The sequence below is a fragment of the Siphateles boraxobius genome, unplaced genomic scaffold, assembly GCF_051911475.1.
Source record: "Siphateles boraxobius isolate OS27281-9 unplaced genomic scaffold, OSU_SipBor_1 8, whole genome shotgun sequence".
Classification (NCBI taxonomy): Eukaryota; Metazoa; Chordata; class Actinopteri; order Cypriniformes; family Leuciscidae; genus Siphateles; species Siphateles boraxobius.
In genome coordinates this window covers 13,215,148-13,238,946 of record NW_027509208.1, presented here as the reverse complement: position 1 = coordinate 13,238,946, position 23,799 = coordinate 13,215,148, and the positions used below count along the sequence as shown (strand labels likewise).

The window sequence follows — 23,799 nt, the reverse complement described above, 5'->3', positions numbered from 1 at the left end:
CATGAGAGAGCAGAAGTACGTAGAGAACTTTGTAATTGATCCTAAATGTTTCAGTCAAATGTATTCTATCTTCCAGAGGACAACTGGTAGGTTGTCTGGAAGAAAAAAATGGAACAACATGTTCTCTGCAGACACTTGATGGAATTCACTTTTTAAGCTGGCAGAGTGAAAACGAGGGGGTGAGAAGTAAGTATACCTAATTGTTACATCCTCAACAGCTTTGGACTGTCAGCCCAGAACTGTTTATAAATAGTGACCGTGATATGTACCTCACAGGTTTAATTAGCATTTCCTCCACTGAGGATTTCTGCTTTTTTGTTCCAGCCGTCACATAATCAAAAGGCTAATTTTCAAACATGCTTTATGTGTTCATTCTGCAATATTGCATGAAAACCTAAGGTTTTTATTACGCTATCAAAAAAACTGATGCTAATTTTGCCAACACAGTCAACTCCCCAGGCAGAGCAGCTCCTAATGGATACTTTTCCAAGTAATTTATCATTTTGAGGGCCTATATCTAAATTGCAACTGTGCTAAACCATAATGTTTTTTTTTGTCTTTGTCTTTAAGGCCAAACAGATGAATAGCTGAAAGGGTGTGAACATTAGAAGGCTATGTGTGCTCATAAATGTTCAGGTAGATGTGACGACCCCATAGATGTAACATAGGATAATGGAAGAGAAACATTAATGCCTATTGGTGAAACATGTTGTGTGTGGTTGTGTATGTCAGGGCATGGAGAATGAAGCTTGCACCATCTAATTTGAATTGACTTACATCTAAAATCACTTTAGATAAACAAACACACTAAGGGGTGCAGCATTCAGAGCAACATTAGCATAAATTAGAGAGCCATTAGTGCCTCTCTGCTCAACATTGAGTAGGGGAGAGGTTACTGAACTGCAGTAGAAATTAGAAAATGGTGCAGAAGGGCCATAAACAACACAAGAAAGGAGTGCGAACTTACAGGCAACACCGAGTCCTCCGCACGTGTGGCGTTGCGTGAAGAGTGGGCTGTAGCTGGCAAGTGGCCCACCGCAGAAGAGTCTACAATGGGATCCTAAGTCAGAAAGACAGAGGCAGACGTTTCGCATCACGCCAAACTGCACTAGCGCATGCATATAATAAGCTCAGAGATGGACTTCAGGATTCAAGAGACCCATTTACAGATATTAGATCTGGACAGCAGCACACTGAACGTGTCAAAGTAATTAGTATGTACAGAACAGCAGCTGTAAGCAAATCAAGATGCTAAAAAAAACCAAGTGTTGTATAACAAGTCTCATATAACAACAATTGATGTATACACCTTCTGAACAATGGATAGTGTGAAATGATTAAAGGAATAGCTCACTTGAGAATTCTGTCATCACTCACTCACCTTCATATTGTTTTAATATGAATTTATTTTGTGAAACAAATAAAAAGTTATATATCAGAATGTGCATATTGCTCTATTCCATACAACAAAAACTATAAAAACTATACAGTGACCAAGTATACAGTGACTGTCAAGCCCCAAAATGTGTATATATCATGTTTTGTTATATGCCTCCAGACATAAGAACTGTATATATATATAAGAAAGGAGTGTGATTATACTTATACTTATATACATATTTGTTCTTGTGTCTGGAGGCATATAACAAAACATTGGAGAGCTACTTAATTTCCTTTTATTTTCCACAAAAGAAAGAAAGTTTGGAACAAGATGTGGGTGAGTATATGGCAGAATTTTCATTTATGATATATCCCTATAATATTTGCAGAAGAGCAAGTATTTTACAACACAGGTCAAGAGACCAGAATAGCCATAGAAAGGGACATATGGTCCACAGAGGACACAAAGACAGAACAGGCTCCAGCTCATAGCAAAACATCCGACAGCTGCACATCAATCCCCATGACAGACAGTCGCACTCTTGTCAACTGCCTGTGCCTTCAAATATTTATAACACACTTTGCAGCATTTTATTATAAGCAGATTTTTTAAGCATTTTATTTTATTATATTATGGGCAGATTTTTTTTTTTTTTTATTGTTAGGGACATCACAAGGTTTCTGTTTGCTAAGGTTTCAAAGGCATTTAAGAGCATTTAATAAACAGCAAATAATTTTTCAGTCAGCATTTTTGTAATTTCAAATCTTATAAAAAAAGATTCTTAAATAATATATTTATCTTTTCATTACTTTTATGCATATATTTTTCTTTTCCCATTGGTAATTTGTTTTCCCAGGTTTAGCAAACTGTACTTTTCTGCTTAAAACAAAACAAAACAAAATGTTTGCCAATGGGGTAAGACATTAAATTGTTTGATTAATATGTAAATAAGGATTATTATAATAAAAATGTAAAATATATTTTTATTCGATTATTAGTTATTGAAATACTAATTATTAATTTTAGTGTTGATAAAATTGCACTGCCATCCTCAAAACCCTATTTGGTTTTCAGGGCTCAGTGGGCATAGCAATAACGTCTGCCAGCTCAACAAGTGTCCTGTTGAGATTGTGGTTTGTTTCAGGTTTGGGAGACAAAACAGAATTCATTGGGGGTCAAATGAAAAAACTGGGTATGACATTTCAACAGCAGCTGTGTCTGAGACCATCAGCTTTCATGAAAACACTCTGCTGGTAAATTTATTCAGTATGCACAATATAAACACATTGGCATATGATGTTTTACTCAACATTTATTTTATTCCCTCCCTAAATTACCTCATGCTTTTGAGTTTGATCAATCAAATTTTATAAAAGGGATAGCTCTGGTCCTTGATTCTGATTGGTTGAGTTAGAAGCCGTTGTAAATTACTCAACAAACATACACCTGTGACCACATTACATTAGTATTACTGCGCAACTGCCGTTTGTGATTTTTTGTTGCTGCCGGTTGCTGCATGTGTTGCTTGGCAACCTATTTGGAACTACATTGCTTGGCGGAGGAATAAATGTGTTATAACGTCATATTTTTTGTTGCTGGTGTTTATTTTATGAATAAAATAAATACTAAAATGAATATTTTCATGGAGTAACGATTTATTAAAACTTTTGCCTAATAACGCCCCCTAGCTATTCTAAATTCACTGTAAATCACGGCTCCGCGGGGCTTATTGCTTTATTCTATTTCTCCTCTGTTCTCTATCCTTTTAATTATCTATCTTGATCTGTTTCCTTCTTTATTAAAACTTAATCTAAAGCTGTCTCAGACAGAGATCATCTCATCACACTATTAATAATAAAGGTTCTTAAATGGTTATTTACAGCATCATAGGTTCAAATAAATCTTCTTATCAAGAAACAGTGGCGCTACCAGGGGGTGGCCGTGGCAAAGTCATCTGAAGTCATTCCACAGCTTAATGTGAGGGACAGAAGTCTATTTACATCATTAAAGTATACGGAAACTCGTTTTCCCTCCTCTGCGGCTGTCAATCATTCTCCATTCATATTCAAACAGCGCACGCCTCTTGGATGCACGGTAAAACTCTCTCCAATATGATATATTTACATTATAATGCATGATCTGTAGATAAAAGGCTGTAGATTTGCATAAAAAATTACTTTATTTTGGTGGAGTTTGTTGCTGTTTTTAAACGACTCACTACCGTGTGCTTGTTAGATCACATCACAAGGACTATGAATCGGCATCAAACACACAATAACTGGAATTTAAAACTGTGAAACAAAGGAACAAATCGCACTAGGATTTGTGCGCTCGACATTTCTTCGCTTTGGGACGTGAACTTTTAAATGCGCACTTATGCAGCGCAGCGCTGAAGTAATGTACTATTATTGTAAAGTGTTACCCATCATTTCTGCACCCCGCGATGCGCATGTGTGCGCTCTGTTTTTCATGTTATCATGGGGTTGCGCACTGAAATATTATTAAAAGCCAATATATTTAGTTATACCTAGCCTGCTCAATACATTTAAAATAAGCATAATTTAATTGTATATTATTTCTTTGTAGTGTAGGCTATATATGCACTTCTGAATTCTTGACATTAATATATAAATATAAAATTGTGAAATGTATGATTGCCTGATTGAATTTTTTAAGAGAACTAACAGTAATTTGTTTTTATTAACATATTTAGATTTTATAAAATTACTGTGCAGATTTTTTCAAGAATTACTTTATACTTTATAATTTATACACTCATTAAGTTTATTAAAAAATCATAATACATTTGTGTAATATTTAAAGGTGTTAACTGTAATCTTACACTGCAAAATAATAACTTAAAAAGGATTAAATTCACCAAAATTATGTAAGTATCTGGAAATTTGCCACTGGGCGAGGGCCCTTATATATATCATATCTATATAATATATATCATTATATATAATATAATATGTATTAGTAGGGCCCTACTAATATCATTAGTAACATTAAATATAACACAATAAACCAAAGTATATCAGTAGGAGTTTCCTTAAGTCTTTCTGATAGTTTTCTACAGGCCGGTTTACTACAACAGTAGAATACAATTCTGAAATTATGGTTTATAGTTTTGGTGTGCCACCCCAAGATTTTAAGTGGCCCCATCTGGCCACCCCTATGAAAAATTTCTGGAGGCGCCACTGTCAAGAAACCATTTTTTGCAGTATTGAGTTGCTATATTGCTCAATGAAACAAAATTTAAAAAGTCTTTAATATTGCATTACAAGTTTTCACATCAGCTTATTGGTTTCTGGGGCAGGGGTTTAACGCTCAAATCATAACCTTTTACAGTTTTTTTCGATTGCTAAATGACAGTAAGCACAACTGGAGCTACATGTGCAAAACTCTAACTAGAGTCTGCACTACCAACAGTCACCTGAGCTCAACAGTTCACATCACCTGCAAAACTCATTCCAAGCAACACAACTCGTAACACATGGCTCAAAACAGGCTCAGTGCAGCCAAACACTATGCACAACCCTCACTAAGAAAACACACTATCACTCAGAACTCACTGAGAGTAAAAACACTGGCATCAAACACCAATACAGAAAATACAAACTTTTCATCTTTACAGTTTGAACAATTTCAGTGACTTCATACAAAGTAATATTTTCTTCAAAGAAAAGAGTGACATTCTTTCACATGATTTATTTAATTTTTTAGAACATAACAATTCTTGGTAACACTTTATATTACGACCCGCAAACAACTGCGTAAGTAAACCGAAATTATGGTGTACGTTTCTGTAATTATAGGGCCCTATCTTGCACCCGGCGCAAATGACTTTGTACACTGACGCATTTATCATTCCTATTTCCTGGAATATATTAACAGAATAGGTACCTGTTAGTTTTAAAATAATTAAATTATAAATAATTTGCTTGTATATCTGGTTGTACCCCTTTATTACCCAAAACTTAACATATTGATCCCTTATACCTACACGGAGGTACACTATAATTACCGAAACGTACACCATAATTTTGGTTTACTTACGAAGTTCTTTGCAGGTTGTATATCTGCTTGTTACCCCTTTATTACGCAAAACTTAACATAGCGTTCCCTTATACCTACACGGAAGTACACTATAATTACAGAAACGTAAACCGTAATTTCGGTTTACTTACGCAATTGCGGGTCGTAATATAAAGTGTTACCCAATTCTTTAAGGTAAATGAAAATTAGCAGTTTGCTTCAATAGTCTGTAGATTTCCATTACACGAGAGTAGATGTTAAAACTTTATGCTGATTTGTACTCGGCTTTCGCCAAGATAAGCACCAACTAAGACATAGCTTTACAGTAACCTATGCTTCTACATCCATTTACGCTTCTTTCCATATGGTGATGTAAATCTCCTTCTGTCTAGTGTTAACACGCGTCAGCACACACAACGGCTGCAACCACAGTGCGGTCCCCCCATGACAACCGTCTGGATTGAGCTGAGTAGGGGACATCTCTAGGGTCTTCAAGTGGGCACCTTCCGTCCTCAGTGTTTCGTCGACAAGCCCACGACACCTCAAGAGGGCTCGACAGTGACTCCGGCGTCCCAGAGTCACCCCCCTCCGTCCCCCACTCAACTCAGCCCAGCTTACTGACCTCTACTTCCCTCTTGCTGCTGAGACCTAACCACAATCTCACAATCTCTCCGCAACCCAACCATACGCGCCAACCCGTTTGACTAAGGCTGTCGAGCCCCACTGGTGCGTTAATATGCAGTATGTAGTAATCATATGTAGATCATATGTAGTAATTTACGGAATTACAGTAATGACAAAAAAAAGGTAGAAACTAAAAGTACATACTGTAATTCGAACAAATAACAAACAAGACAGCCTTTCAGCTGAAATTGCAATCAGCCGTGTTTGAAAGGCACAAGGCTGAAATCTATTCTGTTTTGAATGTGTGGTTCACAGTTTTGACAGCAGTGTGTTAGCATTTGAACAAAGTGCTGCAAATCCACAGTGTTGTGCAGGTTGTGATTAAAGTCATGGGATAAGTGTGTAGAGTTTTGAAGACTGTGTTCAAGCAATGAAAAACGAACTGGAGGTTGGTCCACATGAACTGCTGCTGTGCAGACTGTAGTTAGAGTTTTGCACATGTAGCTCCAGTTGTGCTCACTGTCGTTTAGCAATCGAAAAAAAACTGTAATAACTGGTGGCTGTTTTTTGACAAGATAATGACGTAAGGTGTACAAATAGCATGGACTCTGAACCTTGCAAACACAGTACATTTATGGAAAATTATTATTCAACAACATCTTCCACTCCAAAGATTACAACATACATACTTTTGTTTAATTTTAAGATTAAGTATATTTCTTTGGAATTCATTATATTCCTAAAATTATGGTAAACTAAAAAAATCCCAAAACCTATTAAACATAACACCCAAAACATTCCCGCTGTATAGTCCAATACCATCTCACTAAAAGTGTAATATGAGTTGCGCTTGATCACAGAATTATCACTAAGCTAAGGAAATAAAGCAGCCGCACAAAACAAACGTTTAATCTCCCCTATTTCAGACCAAGTATTTGAGATGTAACCTTAGCTGAACTCAGCCTGTACATGCAGATTTCAATCATATCAAGAGTGACAGAGCAGTGTCTGCTCAGTCCCAGATGACACAGGAACACTTCACTGAGATCATGGCAGTTTTGGGACTTCATTGTGTTCCAATGATGCAGAGACTAATGCATTCCAACAACATCACCACAATGGGAGAGGATGCCTGTTGCCTGGGCAACCAGTAGGAAGCCAAATAGGTATTTTATTGGATAAATATATCATACCATGCATATGGCGATGAATAATGAAAAGAAGCTTAAAGGAGAATCATATTTTATTCTGAATGTCCACAGTCACCCAATTCAACCTACAGCCATTAGGACGCCCATTTAAAGTTTTTCGGATGATCACTTCCTTCTCAGCACTCTAATATTAGCTGGACTGATCCCTCTAGACAGGACAGATAAAAATCTCCAGCAGATCCTCAAGTAGAACTCTAAATACACAGAAGTACAAAAAGAGCAGTGGAAGTGCTTTACACTCAAAACACAGGTGTAGTTTATCCAGGAACAGTACTACACTATAATTTACTACAAGAACATGTAAAGGGAAAGATCATAATTTAATCACTCATGTCTTTTCAAACCTGTATGCCTTTCTTTCTTCTGCGGAACACAAAAGATGATATTTTGAAGAAAGTCGGTAACCAAACCCATTTAATATTTCCATTCCATTCAAAGCATTCAATTATATGAACAAAACATAAATCACTAAAAGCATTTCTCAAAATATCTTCAGACTCCAGGATTCAACCAGCTCACTAATCACTGAACTGTCTGAGTGGGTAGGCTAATACCCTGTACAGTAAGCAGCCACTGACATGGAAAGAGATGGCAATAATGGATATAGTTTTCATGTCAGAGCTTCAGCCACTAGAAATGTTGAGGAGGAGTCCACTAAAACCCTAATCCCATTCGGTGAGAAAAATAAAGCATTACTGACATGCACAAAAGCACGCATTCAGCAGCACCGCTTGTGCAAGTGAAAGACAGAAGAACAATAAGCTGAATTTGTTTCTTCTCAGTAAGAGATGGAAATGTATGCTGGAGAAGTCCTGTGCAAACAGTAATTACCACAAACAAGAACCATATATAAATAATAACCAACTTTAGTACCATGGAGGAGGATCAATTATAATGCAAGCACAAGAGCTGAGCACAGAAAACTTGATTGCAATACTTCATTCACATGAGACCAAAGCTAATAAAAGCAAAGAAGATGAAAGATTATTGACCATAATTGGTCATATGAGAACAATCAGACATGTTACATCTGATCAAATAAACTGTAAACAAAAGATTTTAGTTTGGCAGTAATTTGGACGAAAGACATAATGCACAGAGTAAATTGTTTCAAAGTCTTAAAGGTAAATCATCATTCAAGTTGCTAAAGTATTTAGTTAAGTCATTATCACAGCAGAGACCAACACATAAAAGCAAATTTATGCGGATGAAACAGAATCACATAATTCATACATTCTCTCCAAACAAGTGTGAATCAGAGTATATACACTATGGGAATAATAAGGAATTTAACTTTTCTGGTAACGATTCAGATTACTCTTAAATATTCCTTAACAGTTCCATTAAAGGTATTGTAGGTAGAAATCCACAAAAATACTTTTTGTCCAAAGTTGTTTAAACTGTCTTTATATATCAATGCATAATTAAAATGTAAGTACTCTGGAAAAGAAATGATAAAAATCGAGTGTCTGTAGTCCTCTCAGGACTGCAATAAACACAGCTCATTATTCCATTAACTCCCACCCCCTCTCTTCTCGGCTCCTTCCAAAGCCACGCCCCCAATACAAATGAACGCGCGATCCCGGCCGTTCGATCAGCTGGAAGATTCGGACGCGTTTTAGTCGAGTCATTTTAAGCTAAAATGGGGGTCAACCTTGAACAAATTGTGGTATTTATGCAAATTAGCACATATGTGATTAAATTATGCACCGTTTGTCCATGTTAACAAACAATTTCAAAAAACTTGTAATACATTTTTTGTTTGTCTTGATGTAAGTAATCAACTCATGGTGATTTAAAGGTTACAATTTTTACCCTATTCACGTGAGAAAGAGAATGAATAGGCGAATGAATAGGCTATATTTGGGTCTTTTTCGAAACTTTCCCCTAATGGGATTCTTCGGGGCTTTTTTTTTCCTTACTCAGGACATATTGAGGATACAAAATCAGTTGAGTTTGCATCTGTTGCAATTTGTTCAACCTTTTTTCATAAAATGAGTGGACTATTTACCAGCTTTACCAGATGTAGTGACATAATGTCAGAATCACAATTAATAAAATAACTAACTTTATCAGTATGAATATAAACAATTAACATGGCTGTTAGTACTCACTATCAAGCTCGCATATCGGTACTGGTAAAGTTTAAAATATTTTACTAGCTCGTAACGGAATCAAACTCAATATAAGGCAAAGCTATAAATACCTTCATTGATACACGTTTGCCGTTACTATCAGTTACACTATGATGTAGGTGAATTTATAAGATTCATAACTTAAGATTGTTTACAGATAAACTGAGTAACACACTCAAACACCTTCTCACAACTGCATAGCAGACCCAAGATAATATAACACACACACACACAACATATATTTTATAGCACATAAAGATACAACATAAAGACATAGGTAAACATATGTACAGCATATAACAACAAACCAAACGTGCAAAAACGGAGCAGGTAGAGTTCACGTTGAAAATAGGAACAAAGTTTAGGCAGAGGGTAAAGCTAGGTATAAAAATAGATCCCTTAAACTTTTTAACCTAAAGTTAGATTTGGCGAAATTAAACAAAACAGCTTTCAACTGCAGATAGGCCTATTGCTTATTTATCGTCTCAACCCTGGCTCACTAACAGTAACGTTATACCAGTCGACACCAAAGTTAACTGTCATAGCTAAGCCAGTACCGTTTGTTATGCTACGTAGCGTTAGGTAGCTATATTATGTAGCTACGTGTGCTAGTGATACATGCTTCATGAAAAAATAAATGCCATCAAAATGGAAACAGCAAGATTACCTTTCCAGCAGAAATAAAGCCATCATGGAGTCACTTTTCAGTCCCTTGAGATCACTCAGTTGTCGCCACCGCTGGAAAGCCACGCCGATATTGACTTTATTGACGATATTCAAATACTTTCTTCCTTTTTTTAACTTGTTTGACTTCGCTGCCTCTATATGCAGGTAACGTTACTGAGAATTTTGACTGTTCTTTCTCTGCCATAATTGTTATTACTAGCTTCCGTGCCGCTTCAAACGGGTGCGCGCATTGCTCATGTATCAGCAGAGGTGGTATCCATGGTAGCGAGGGAGAGTGACAGTCGCCTCAGCCAATCATTTCTTTCGTCCCGAATGGAATAATGAGCTGTGTTTATTACAGTCCTGAGAGAACTACAGAAACTCGATTTTTATAATTTCTTTTCCAGAGTACTTACATTTTAATTATGCATTGATATATAAAGACAGTTTAAACAAATTTGGAAAAAGTATTTTTGGGGATTTCTACCTACAATACCTTTAATGATTCCTTTGAATGATTTGTTACATAAGACAAAATTATGTCAATGTTGTCAAATCATTTAAATATGTTGGTTTGGTGCTCAAGAAACATTTCTTATTATTATCAATGGTGAAAACAGTGGTGCTGCTTAATATTTTTGTCGAAACCATGATAAAAAAAATTATTAACATTCATTAAAGCAAAGTTCAAAAGAACAGCATTGATTTAAAAATGTTTTTTTAAGTTTTACTGTCACTTTTGATAAATTTGATAAATTTTGCGTGTGTGTGTGTGTGTGTGTGTGTGTGTATGTGTGTGTGTGTGTGTGTGTGTGTGTGTGTGTGTGTGTGTGTGTGTGTGTGTGTGTGTGTGTGTGTGTGTGTGTGCGTGTGCGTGTGTGTGTGTGTGTGTGCGTGTGCGTGTGCGCGCGTCCGCGTGCGCGTGCGTGTGTGTGTGTGTGTGCGTGCGTGATTATTATTATTATTAATATTTGTATTTAAATGATCAATTAATATTGCTTTACAAAATAATGTGCTTACCTCATCTACGTTTTCAAAGGCATTAATGATGTCATAGGGCAGGCAAGACAGCAGGTCTATGACAAACCAGGTCTTCAAGTAGTTCATACGTATGAGCTTTGGGTCGGATATGACCTCTCCTCCAGGTCCCACAAAAGTTGTATGAAAGTTCAACACAATATCCACTAGGAAGATGACATCCACAACGCTGTCCAGTACCAACCACACCAGGTTGTTCTGTTTGGTCTTAAATGACACATTATATGGCACCATGATGGCTGTGTAGAAGGTGAGGATGAGGATGACCCAGTCCCAAGTGGTCTTAAAGGTGCAGTAGTGCAATATAATGTGAGGTGGAGTTTTAGGAGCCTCTTGTTTGTATTGAGGGAGGATGTCAGAGCCCAGCTGAAGAGCCTGAATGAGACAGAAACTGAATGAGTTAATCAAAAAAATGAGAGAGAGAGAGAGAGATGAAAAAGGGGTCAGACGTTGAGATTTTTAGTCACCAGCATATGATTTGAATGGAATTTTAATGTTCTGGTGTCACCATATGGTTTCTTAACTGCTTGACTAAAGCCTACCTTTATCAACCAGCTTTGCTAAAAAAATAAGTCATCCAGTTTTGCTGGTTTATATCATGCTATGCGGGACGACCTGGATTTTTTCCTCAGTATTTTTGCCTTGTTTTTAAGTAAACATGCAAACATCCTTAAAACAAGATGCATTTATTTGCATACTTTTTTTGGTGATTTAACCATGAAGGCCTGTTTAGACCAAGGATGGTGACAATCACTATAAGATTACTATAAACTATAAAGTAATAGTTATATCAACACCACAACTATAACGACACAGAATAATGATATCTTTGGAATCACTTTAAGAACATTTTTCCAGCTGATGAACATTGACATGGATCCAACAGCCAATCAGCCAATCACACAGCTTAAAAGAGTTTGAGCATTTAAAGTGGCAGACAACAAACTGCAGTGCATGACTACAATAAACAGAATATTATCGCCTGTTGGTGGAAATTGTTTTTTTTTTTTTTTTTTTTTTTGCAGTGCAGCAAAATCAATACAAAAAGAAATCATGCTGGTCTAAGCTTGCCTTTTCACTGTCAAAATTATGCACTGTAAGGAATATATACTATACTGTAACTCATGAATTAAAAGGCCTTTCATGTAAGGGAAGTTCACCCAAGTTTTAGAGACATAAAGCTTACGTCAGCAGCTATTGGACAGCTGAGTCAACAATCATTTGTCTGGAAATGAAGTCAGACTTTATTTCTGCAATGTGGGACTGAAGACAAAGACAGCTGACCTTTTTGTATGTGCATATATATTATATGTGTGTGGGTCAGGTTTTTCCAACATTGTGAGGCCCAGATGTCTCCAAAAAGTAATGAAAATTGGCCATAAAACGATACACGGTTACTAACGTAACCTCGGTTCTTTCTAGGGATTCATCTTCTCGAGATATTGAAGCCAAAAAATTATCCTTAATTTTTAAGGATAAAAAATTGTCAACGCAGTGCAGCAGCTAGCAGACCTAGAGCAGGCCATCTTGCGTGCTCATTGGCTGCCCTGCGGGCAAATGCTGCAGCCTACCAGTGAGCCCGGCGTGACGTCACGCCCAATGAAGGGCGCCCACGCCTTCATAGCGTCACAGCCCGCCAGAATGGGCGTGGCTTAGTGTATAAAAGTAGGCTGACTTCCCTGGTTTTTCGTCGACTGAAGCGAAGTCGCTCGTGGCGCGAGCACGGCCGGTTACCCAATACTCGTTCCCTCTCTAGAGAGAACCGAGGTTACGTTAGTAACCGAGTATAGTTCTCTTACGAGAGGTTCTCTCGTATTGCGTAAGTTTACCTTACACTACAGGAACACTTTGTCAACGCCGTGCGCACCCCGAACTTTCAGGGGAACCCCATAAGTGCAAAAAATAAGGTGGCCAGCTACGCGGGCCATCACTTGTACATAAGCACACATAGGGAATACAGAGCAGCGCGCCGGTCTGTATAGGCACATGGCATACACCCTACTAGTGCAGCTCAACCAGGAGAGCTGAGTCACGTGAGAGTGATCTGAGCAGGATTATCTGGGCAGAATACACCTCTCCTTCAAACTGACAAAAGTTTAGCCTGCAAGGCAGGAACTTCTAGATTATAAAACCTGACAAAGGTATACGGAGAGCTCCAGCCTGCCGCTACACATATGTCATGGATAGAAATCCCACTGGACCACGCGGGCGACGAGGCCACGCCTCTCGTGGAATGGGCCCTGATGCCCAGAGGGCATTAAAGACCTTTTGACGCATAAGCAGCTGCTATCTGGACAGGCTCTGTTTCGAGGAGGCGAGACCCTTGGTGCGCCCACCAAACGAAACAAAAAGCTGTTCTGAACGCCTGAAGGAGGCGGAGCGCATAATGTAAAATCTCAGCGCCCTGACAGGGCAGAGGAGATTCACCTCACTTTCGCTGTCAGATGCTGGCAGAGCTGACAGCGAAATAACTTGCGCTCTGAATGGAGTGCCCATCACTTTAGGAACATAGCCATGTCTAGGTCTGAGGATGACTTTAGAGTCATTTGGCCCGAACTCAAGACACGATGCGCTGACAGACAGCGCATGCAGGTCCCCCACACGTTTTACTGACGACAGTGCAGTCAGAAAGACGGTTTCCAGTGATAGATATTTCAACCCCACGGAGTCTAGTGGTTCAAATGGAAAGGCTTTCAGGGCCTCGAGTACCAATGAAAGATCCTACATAGGAACCGACGGGGGGCGCGGCGGGTTCATCCTTCAAGCTCCTCTAAGGAAGCGTAGAGCCTTCTTATGGAAGGAGCTCTAGGTTGCGTGATCGTGTTCATCACTCCTTCTGTCAGGGCAACGAGTACCCGTTGATCAACCATGCGTGCAGAGACCAGCGCTCTGGATGGGGACGCCAGATCGCGCCGCGAGCCTGAGAGAGGAGATCTGCCCTCACCGGAATCGGCCACGGAGCTGTAAGTGACAGCCATGCTAGTTCCGGGAACCAAATCTGATTCTCCCAACGCGGGGCTATGAGGAGCACCGAGTGGCGCGTTTCCCTGATTCTCTTGATCACCTGTGGTAACAGAGAGATCGGAGGGAAAGCATATAGCGGGAGGCTGGGCCAAACTTCGGCCAGCGCGTCCTCGTCCTTCGAGAAGAACGTCTGGCATTGAGCGTCGTTTTTTGACACAAATAGGTCGACTTCCGCTCTGCCGAATAGCCGCCACAGCTTCTGAACCGTTTGGGGGTGCAGGGACCATTCCCCTAGGGGAACATTGTCCCTGGACAGTTTGTCTGGGCCGTCGCTCAAAAGGCCAGGCACATGCGCCGCCCTCAGCGAACGCAGGTGCATCTGAGACCAAATAAGGAGGCGTTCCGTCAGATTGCATAGATTTCTGGATCTGACACCGCCCTGACGGTTTACATAGGATACCACAGACATGTTGTCCGAGCGGACAAGAACATGTTGGTCCTGTATGAACGGGAGGAAGCGCCTCAGCGCGTTCTCGACCGCTATCATTTCCAGACAGTTTATGTGAAAACACTTCTCTTGGTCTGACCACTGGCCGAAGACCGGTCTGCCCTCGAACAGCGCGCCCCAACCCGAGTTGGACGCGTCTGTCGAAATGACTTTCCGATAAGAGATGGTTCCCATCATCACTCCCTGCTGGTACCCGTCGGCTACTAACCAGGGCTGCAGAGCCGCTATGCAGATCCGAGTCACTCTGATTTTCTGTCCGCCAGAAACTCAGGCTCGGCGGGAGGCGCGAGCATTCAACCAGCATTGGAGCGGGCGCATGCGTAGTAGGCCCAGTTGAAGCACCGCTGCAGCTGATGCCATACACCCCAACAGCCTCTGAAATGTTTTCAAAGGGAGAAAGCTGCCCTTCTGGAAAGATGCGGCTAGGTGGCGAACACGGCGCGCACGCTGTGTCGATAAACGAGCCGTCATGGTCACCGAGTCCAGTTCTATTCCTAAAAAGGAAATTGACTAGCTGGGCAGTAATGAGCTCTTGGTCCAGTTGACCGTGAGACCCAAGCTTTCCAAGTGACTGAGAAGCACTGTTCTGTGAGATAGCAGTTCTGTCTCTGACTGTGCCAATATCAACCAATCGTCCAGATAGTTCATTATTCGCAGCCCCTGACTTCTCAGGGGGGCGAGCGCCACGTCCATGCACTTCGTAAATGTACGGGGTGCTAGGGACAGGCCGAACGGCAGGACAGTGTATTGATATACCTGACCGTCGAAGGCGAATCTCAAAAATTGCCTGTGACGGGGTATTATCTGAATCTGAAAATAGGCATCCTTCAGATCTAGAGAAATAAACCAGTCCCTCGGGCGAACGTGTGCGATGATTTTCCTGGTCGTAAGCATTTTGAACGGTCTTTTCGCAAGCACTTTGTTCAAATGTCTCAGATCTAGGATAGGTCTGAAGGCCCCGTCCTTCTTGGGTACGAGAAAATATCGGCTGTAAAAACCTGACTCGCTCAGAGAAGGCGGTACCTTTTCTATAGCCCTTTTGCACAGCAGCTTTGCTATTTCTGCGTGAAGTAGGTGTGCTTCTTCCGCATTCACTATCGTCGCGGTCCAGGCTTGAAAGCGCGTGGGACGGCGAATGAATTGAAGTGTATAGCCCTGCTTTATTGTGCTCAGCACCCATTCTGAAATCCCTGGGATAGTTTCCCACGCAGCTATGTGAGCCGCTAGGGGGCGAATGGCCTCCGGGTTCAGATCGCCGCCATTTGCGGGCTTGTGAAACTGAACCGGAGCCGAAAGCGCGGCGCGCGTGCTCTCGGTTCTGGGCATTGGCTGCACGCTGAAAGCCGAAACCGGCTGATTTATGTGAGATGTCCCAATCATAAGGGATGGGGAACATTCTTTTTTCACTTTTTGACACGCGAGCAGCGCTCCAGGCAGAAAAGCTTCCTGTAAGCGTGAGCGCGTGTGCGCGGGCACGAGACTTACAAGTGTATTTGACGCCCCGATCGTAATGGATGGGGAGCGTCTTATTAATGCCCTCCATTTTGTGATAACACTTAAACGCGCGGGCAAAGCCTGGGGGGAGGTTTGTGTTAGCAAGCGTGAACGCTCTCTGGCGGGCACGAGACTTACATTCATAACCTGCTTTTTTGATCGTGTAACAGAGCGGGCAGATAGTGGGCACAGACCTGTGGACACATTTCTTACATTCAACACTCGAGCGGCTTTTCTGTGCTTTATGAGAGTGTGCTCTGTGAGTGACACGAGATTCGAAGTGCTTGTGTGTAGGGGTGAACACTGGGGCGTGGGCACTTTCACTACACTTAAAACACCGACGGCGTGAGCCGGACCAGACATTATACTCTTTTTGAGATTTCTCTGGGTCGCCGTGAAAACGGCGTTTGTGTGCAGGCGAGAGGGTGAAAAACCGGCTCGTTGGCTGCTAAATGAACCACTGCAGTAGCCTGTTTGAAGGGGACTGACAGGGAAATAAACTTTGACGGCGGTCCGGCCGCAGCGGGACACGCGCGTCTTTTCGGAGGCGATGTGTCTGTTAGTAAGCGTAAGACTTACATTCTTAACCTGACATGTATGAGGCTGTTCTGGCCGTGTGACAGAGCGGGCAGAAAATAGGCGTGAGCACAGAGTTGTGGGTACGTTTCCTACATCTAGCACTCGAGCGGCATTTGCCAGCTTTATGAGAGTGGGCTCTGCGGGAGACACGGGGGTATCGTGTTTGTGTGTAAGGGTGAACACCGAGATGTGGGCACCTTTTCTACACTCAAGACACCAACTGCGTGAGCCGGATAACCAGACATTATACTCACTTGAGATTTCTCTGGGTCGCCGCGAGAACGGCGGATGTGTGCAGGCGAGCGGGTTGCATTGCCGGCTCGTTGGCTGCCAAATACGCCGCTGCAGTAGCCTTATCTAAGGGGACTGACAGGGCGAGACATTTCAACGGCGGCGCGCAAGCCCGTCCGGGTCATGCAGAGAGCTCGAGAGGGCTCTGCATGACGCGCGAACGGGGACGCGAGGGCCGGGTTGCTCTCTTGTAACGTAAAGAGAGCTAGCCGCGTGCTCGTTGGTCGAGCAGAACTGTATAAAAAATTCAGCTCTTACCACGCATCCAGTACGTCTCGTATGTTGATGCCCGTCCGGGTCATGCAGAGAGCTCGAGAGGGCTCTGCATGACGCGCGAACGGCGACGCAAGGGCGGGGTAGCTCTCTTGTAACGTAAAGAGAGCTAGCCGCGTGCTCATTGGTCGAGCAGAACTGGGAACAGTGTTTGTATGAGGGCGCGCGCACAAGTAGTGGGCACGGGACCTACATGTGACACAGATGATGCCCGTCCGGGTCATGCAGAGAGCTCGAGAGGGCTCTGCATGACGCACGAATGGGGACACGAGGGCGGGGTAGCTCTCTTGTAACGTAAAGAGAGCTAGCCGCGTGCTCGTTGGTCGAGCAGAACTGTATAAAAATTTCTGCTCTTACCACGCATCCAGTAGGTCGCGTATGTTGATGCCCGTCCGGTTCATGCAGAGAGCTCGAGAGGGCTCTGCATGACGCGCGAACGGGGACGCGAGGGCGGGGTTGCTCTCTTGTAACGTAAAGAGAGCTAGCCGCATGCTCGTTGGTCGAGCAGAACTGTATAAAAAACATAAAAAACTGTATAAAAAACAGCCTGGGGCGCGAGGGCGGGGAAACTCTCCTGTAACGTAAAGAGAGCTAGCCGCGCGGCGCTGTGGTTAAAGACTTCGATTCGAGCACGCAGGGTCGACATCGGAAGTTCCTAGCAGTGCTCGCATCCTCCATCGAGAGGGTGAGGCTACGTGTTCCTGGCCCAGGCAGAGAGCGCAGATGGGCGGTCTCCAACGCTGAGCGGCTCTGCACGAGCCAAAGGAAATGCGAGACATCTTGAAAAAGACGTCTTGCTGCTCTTTTAGGAAGTGTAGAACACAGAATACAGAGATAAAAGGATATGTCGCCGGATAGCGTAGCTCGCACGGATGGCTGAAGGTGGCGAAGACGGCCGGCTTCCTCAGCGCTGTCCTAAGCTGGCTGTTTTGTTTGTTCGACGGAGGCGGTGGCTTCTCTCAGATCCAGCGATGCGAAGAGCTCGCTGAAGCGACGAAAAATCAGGGAAGTCAGCCTACAGCCCCTACTTTTATACGCTAAGCCACGCCCATTCTGGCGGGCTGTGACGCTATGAAGGCGGGGGCGCCCTTCATCGGGCGTGACGTCACGCCGGGCTCACTGGTAGGCTGCAGCAGTTGCCCGCAGGGCAGCCATTGAGCACGCGAGATGGCCTGCTCTAGGTCTGCTAGCTGCTGCAATGCGTTGACAATGAATACAAAATTAAGGATAATTTTTTGGCTTCAATATCTCGAGAAGATGAATCTTTCCCGTAGCGTAAGCTTAACTTACGCAATACGAGACAACCTCTCGTAAGAGAACCTGCCCACTCGAGAAAAAAAAAACATAATGCAGTTTTAATAAAAATATAAAAATGCAAAAAGGCCAAGTTTATTGTTAAGGGACATAAAATGTTATTAGCTCAGTATAAAAGTAAATGTAAAGTCCCCAACAGGTTGAAATTTTGTTTTGCGTGACACTCACCTCTGCCAGTCGTGAATGCTTGTGGCTGACCTCAGTCTTGTTCATAGGCGTGAGCTGCTGAAGTGTACCCCGGCTATTGGTTAATGCCCTGGTCAGCCTGGCAAACTTGGTCCATCCTGCCACACATAGCACCAAAATGGTGTATCAGCAACTTGTAACACTTTTTTGCCTCTTCTCTTCCTTCCTTTTTGTTTACTTTACTCACAATCACACTTTTCCACACAACTAGTAGTGCTGCTGGCACCACGCTCCACAACCGAAAAGCAATGGCCCATGCTGATTTCCACTGAGGTTCCTTCAATTGCTGACACCAGTGAAAATTGTTCTTCCCCATCCCTTCGTTCCAAATAAAGTCCCATTTCTAAATCTATTCCATCAACTCGTCACAAACTTAACCTGCCTAACTATTTTCTCATCTATTCATGCTGAGACCTTTGGGGATCTTCACAAAGGCATACGCTTCTTTATGACTTTAAAATGAAAGCATCATGACATGCTGGAGACATGAAGGGAGAAGTTGCATCCGATGGAGAGCCTCTTCTGAAGTCATTGCTTTCTCATTAATAAAGACTGATGGGAAGTTTTTTTCTTTTGAGCCCAATAACCCTAAAGTCAGTTGAGTTAGTTGAGTATTGCACAAGAAGATCTTTAACAAGTGATTACAAAGTGAGTTCCAATGTAACTGCCATGTTTTACCACTAATCTCATTCATGCTCTTTTTGCTTTCACGACGGACGGACCATTTTTAAAAGGTGGTTAAAATGTGTTAAAACATTAATAACAGTGCGCGTCACCCATTTAAGTCACATCTCATGAATGTACAAACACAACAATACAGTGCCAAAGTAAGTCTGAGCACATCGGGGCTCTTGCAGCCACTCTCTCTTATTACAACAGGGACATAAAGGGGAAGTCTTTCTGCACGGCCACATGAACAATGAACTCAGTGAAGGGATAAGGAGAGGAAATCAGCCGTGTGCACTTATTGGTAGGATGTATGAAAATAGCACGCTGGTCTGTTCAAGCCAATTCAGGGGGGAACAGATTTATGTCAGAGCGAACTGGCTACATGTAAGTTAAAAGAAGTTTCTGGATTCATTACAAGTTAAACACAATCAATACAAGTCAAGCATTTATGGAATAATGTTGTTTTTTTTACCACAAAAAGTCGTACTCAATCCATCCTTTTCTTTTAATAAAACAAAACCCTGGGTCACTTAAAGGTACAATATGTAAGAATTTTGCAGTAAAATATCCAAAAACCACTAGGCCAATGTTATATATTTTGTTTAGTTGATTACTTACAATATCCCAAATATTTCCAACTATTTGTAAATCGTGAGAAAATTGCAATTTTAACCAAAGAAACGGGACGTGTGAGCAGGGGTGAGGAGTCGCCAGTCAATGACGTCATATCTGCGTTACCCTCGGTTTCCGCCAGGTTTGACCTCGCACTGCCATAGTAACCATGGCGACAGACATTATGACATTCAAACATTATGGACAATGGCAAGCAGACTTTGAGACAAAAAAAGGACTAAAACGAAGATCAGCATCTTTCGAGATGCCGAGAGCTCCACGTCCACGACTAACTTCGACTTGACAGAGACGCGAGTGTTGCATGTACTTTATTAGACAGGTGAGCAAATGTACATAAAACTAATCAATGTTATTTAGTTCAACATGATGAAATGTTAGAATATGATCTGTATGTTATTCTAATGTTGATCTAGCTTAGTTAGTCTCATACAGCCAACAAACAACCTAACTAGCAACATTCAACACACTCAAATGCAGTTTAGTGGGATAGTGTAACTGTTAGAGCAAGTGAAACAGCTCTGCGTTACCTCAAGTTTATTTCGTCTAATAAACTGACCCGTGTGAGTATTAATTCAGCACTTGCGTGAAGTTCGGTAGAATGAAATGTCCTTATTCCTTTATATCCGCGGGACTCGCGTTGTGTGTGGAGCTGGTATACATCTAGCAATCGCGCCCTGCTTCATACCACAGGCATGCTAAAAACATCAATGTATTCACTCATCTATAAAAGATCCATCAGCTTGACGACAAGATCCATAATTCAGCTTAATGTGGAATATACGTCATCAATATACGCCTTTGTTATTGTAAGAGGTTAGCGACCCCTGGTGGCGAATAATCCTGCATATTGTACCTTTAATGTACTGAATGCATAGTATTTGATATGAAACGTTGTTTACCGTATTTTCCGGACTATAAGTCGCACTTTTTTTCATACCTTGGCTGGTCCTGTGACTTATAGTCAGGTGCGACTTATATATCAAAATTACCAAGATTTACTCGTCACAGGATCGCTGACGGCCCCAGATTATTATTTGCGAGTTTTTGATGTATTTGTGGTATGACGTGAATGCATAATTTGCCGAAATTGGGGGTGACATTACCGTCTACAGCCACGAGAGAGCGCTCTATGCGCTCTAGACTACAGCTCCACACTACACTTCAGTGATGTGGAATAAGATCGCGGGAGCTTGGTAAAATTGCTTTACCGATAACTGTTGGACTCGCTGTCTTGTTATGTTATTTTATTTTATTTTATCCTATTCAGCCTCTCAGGTATGTTCTTTATGCTATTGTGTAGCTAACTTTTGATGTGTTACGTTAACAACATACCGGACACATATTCAGCCTGTTGTTCTTTGTGCTATTGTGTAGCTGAATAACTTAAATGCCTTCTGTTTTAATGAATTAAAGTCTGTTTAAATAACTTTTTCTTGGTCTTGGATTTTGTTAAATAAATTTCTAAATAAATGCGACTTATAGTCCAGTGCGACTTATATGTTTTTTTCCTCGTCATGGCGCATTTTTGGGCTGATGCGTCTTATACTCCGGAGCGACTTATAGTCCGGAAAATACGGTAATTTTTTTTTCTTTTAAGGCCGTTTTAGGGTTTAGAGTGTACCATTGTCATAGTGACGATGATGTAAAAAAAAGTTTAGAAAGCGCTATATAAAGGGGAAAAGGAAAGAGACAAAAAAAATGTCACAGGCAGAAGGAAGAAAAGGAGAAAAAACAATGAATGGTTCAGGCCATCTGGCTGTTTTAGGGCAAAGAGTCACTGCACAGGACACCTTAGGCGTCTTCCAGATATAGTCCTTCCACAGGGAAAAAACGGCGCTGGGTAGCCTGTGTCGAGTGGCCAAACGGCATAGCCTCAGAGAAGTCTCGGTTTGGCCATCACAGCCTAATAGAACAATATCAGACCTAAACTACAATGGAGCATATGTTTCCCCAAATGCACCACATCTGTCAGAAGAGTGGCAAACTGTGCCTGCTAGACTGCAGACATGCAACAGTCAAGGAAACACAGAGAAGAGGGAGATTTCACTTAGAATCACACCCACTGATAGCAGCATTTATTTGCACATGGTATATGCATTGTTTTGCCTCCCAATTCACTAAAGGAATTAAGCAAATAAGGTAATGAAACACATGAACAAACTTATTCTGAATGCAGTTTTATATATATATATATATATATATATATATATATATATATATATATATATATATATACATGTATGTATGTATATATATATATATATATATATATATATATATATAGCTCTGAACCTAACTACTGTATAAACACAGTTTCTTCCTTTTTGAGTGCTTCAACTTCTACTGGCTAACTCTCAATTTATGCTCGTCAATCCCGAGGTACTAAAGTATACATGTGATAAGCTGAAAATCCTCTCCAGGTAACTATCAGATGCTTACAGAAAGATATGGAAGGATCTCAAAGGGTTTCACTGTTGCCATGGAGTCCATATTCATTTCTCGTTTTCCTTCCCTATTTGCTATTATTTGAAGTTTGTGCCCCATGGGTAAGTCACCATCACCATCGTGATCATGCTGATAGGTCAGAGGTCTTCAGAGAGAGGACACACTCTCTTGTGCTTTAAATGTATTCACAAATCATTTAAACTCTAGGGACGAATACACAGTCAACACAAAATAACCCAGTGTTCGTTGGGAGCATCGATGCCTAATGGTGCTTTATTATGCAGATGCTTTGCATATTTCATTGGACCACCAGTGCAGAGCAGAGCCTTACAGAGAACACTATTCCAATGGGATTTTGAGCCCAGCATACATGGACACATACATGAACACACATACAGTACTCATGCTTTTAGCTCTATCCTCTCCCCAGGGGTGGTACTGTCACATGGAATGAAGCTCTAGGGAAGATCTCTGTTATACAACTAATTACAAAATACTTCCTGTGATGCAAATAAAACTAAAAGCTTCACTAACTATGCACAATGCGTGTAATTCTTTACCTTAAATAACAACAGTGGAAGGCAATGTCTGGCTAAAAGGAACAGTTCGCTTCAACCTCATTATTTAAATTATTTTTTTAATTAGTAACATTAATAAACATTAATAATCTGATATTATAGAAGATGATAACATTTAAGGTGATAAAGTGTATAATATACTACAGTTCAAAAGTGTATAATATACTACAGTTCAAAAGTGTGGGGTTGTAAGATTTGTAATGTTCTTGAAGGAAGTCTCTTATGCTCATCAAAGCTGCATTTTTTGATACAGCAGAAGCAGTAATATTGGGAAATATTTTTTCAATTTAAAATAACTGTTTACAATATTTGATATATTTTAACAGGACATTTATGGCTGTGATGGCAAAGCTGAATTTTCAGCACCATTACTCCAGTCTTCAGTGTCACATGATCCTTTAGAAATCATTATAATATACTGATTCGGTGCATTTGGTGATTTTTGGCTCTACTGCACTCTCATCAGTACGTGCACATGAGCTATTCATGAAGCAATACTGAATACACACCTGGAGTGTGACGTTTAAAAATGCCCCTTTAGAACAACAGATCTTATATTTACCAAACAACAAGCTCAAGCGACGTGCCAGGCTATGAATAATCTGATTGTGCTGTTAATATTTATTAGTGCATCAAGGGTCAGGAGCGGCATAGATTAACATTTTGATAAGGGCAAAGAGTCCTTCATTTACAAAGTAATCACTGTAGGTGAATTGAATGCCTGATAGACGCTTAAATAAAGTTTGTGGTATGGTGTGGAGCTAAGCTGCTC

The 23,799-nt window shown here is 41.2% G+C and overlaps 1 protein-coding gene across 4 annotated transcripts in view; it reads right to left on the bottom strand.

Annotated features, from left to right (window-relative positions):
* The window catches only part of kcnh5a (potassium voltage-gated channel, subfamily H (eag-related), member 5a), a 174,419-nt gene that overhangs the window by 99,347 nt on the left and 51,273 nt on the right, over positions 1–23,799 (bottom strand). For 3 of the 4 annotated variants that reach the window (XM_077220838.1, XM_077220836.1, XM_077220839.1), the window contains 3 exons: positions 18,685–18,800; positions 11,076–11,468; positions 968–1,060 (listed from right to left, as the gene is read on the bottom strand). In XM_077220838.1, the coding sequence (XP_077076953.1) occupies positions 968–1,060; positions 11,076–11,468; positions 18,685–18,800 (602 nt within the window). The remainder of the gene's footprint in view (positions 1–967; positions 1,061–11,075; positions 11,469–18,684; positions 18,801–23,799) is intronic. The other variant, XM_077220837.1, reaches the window with a different exon arrangement.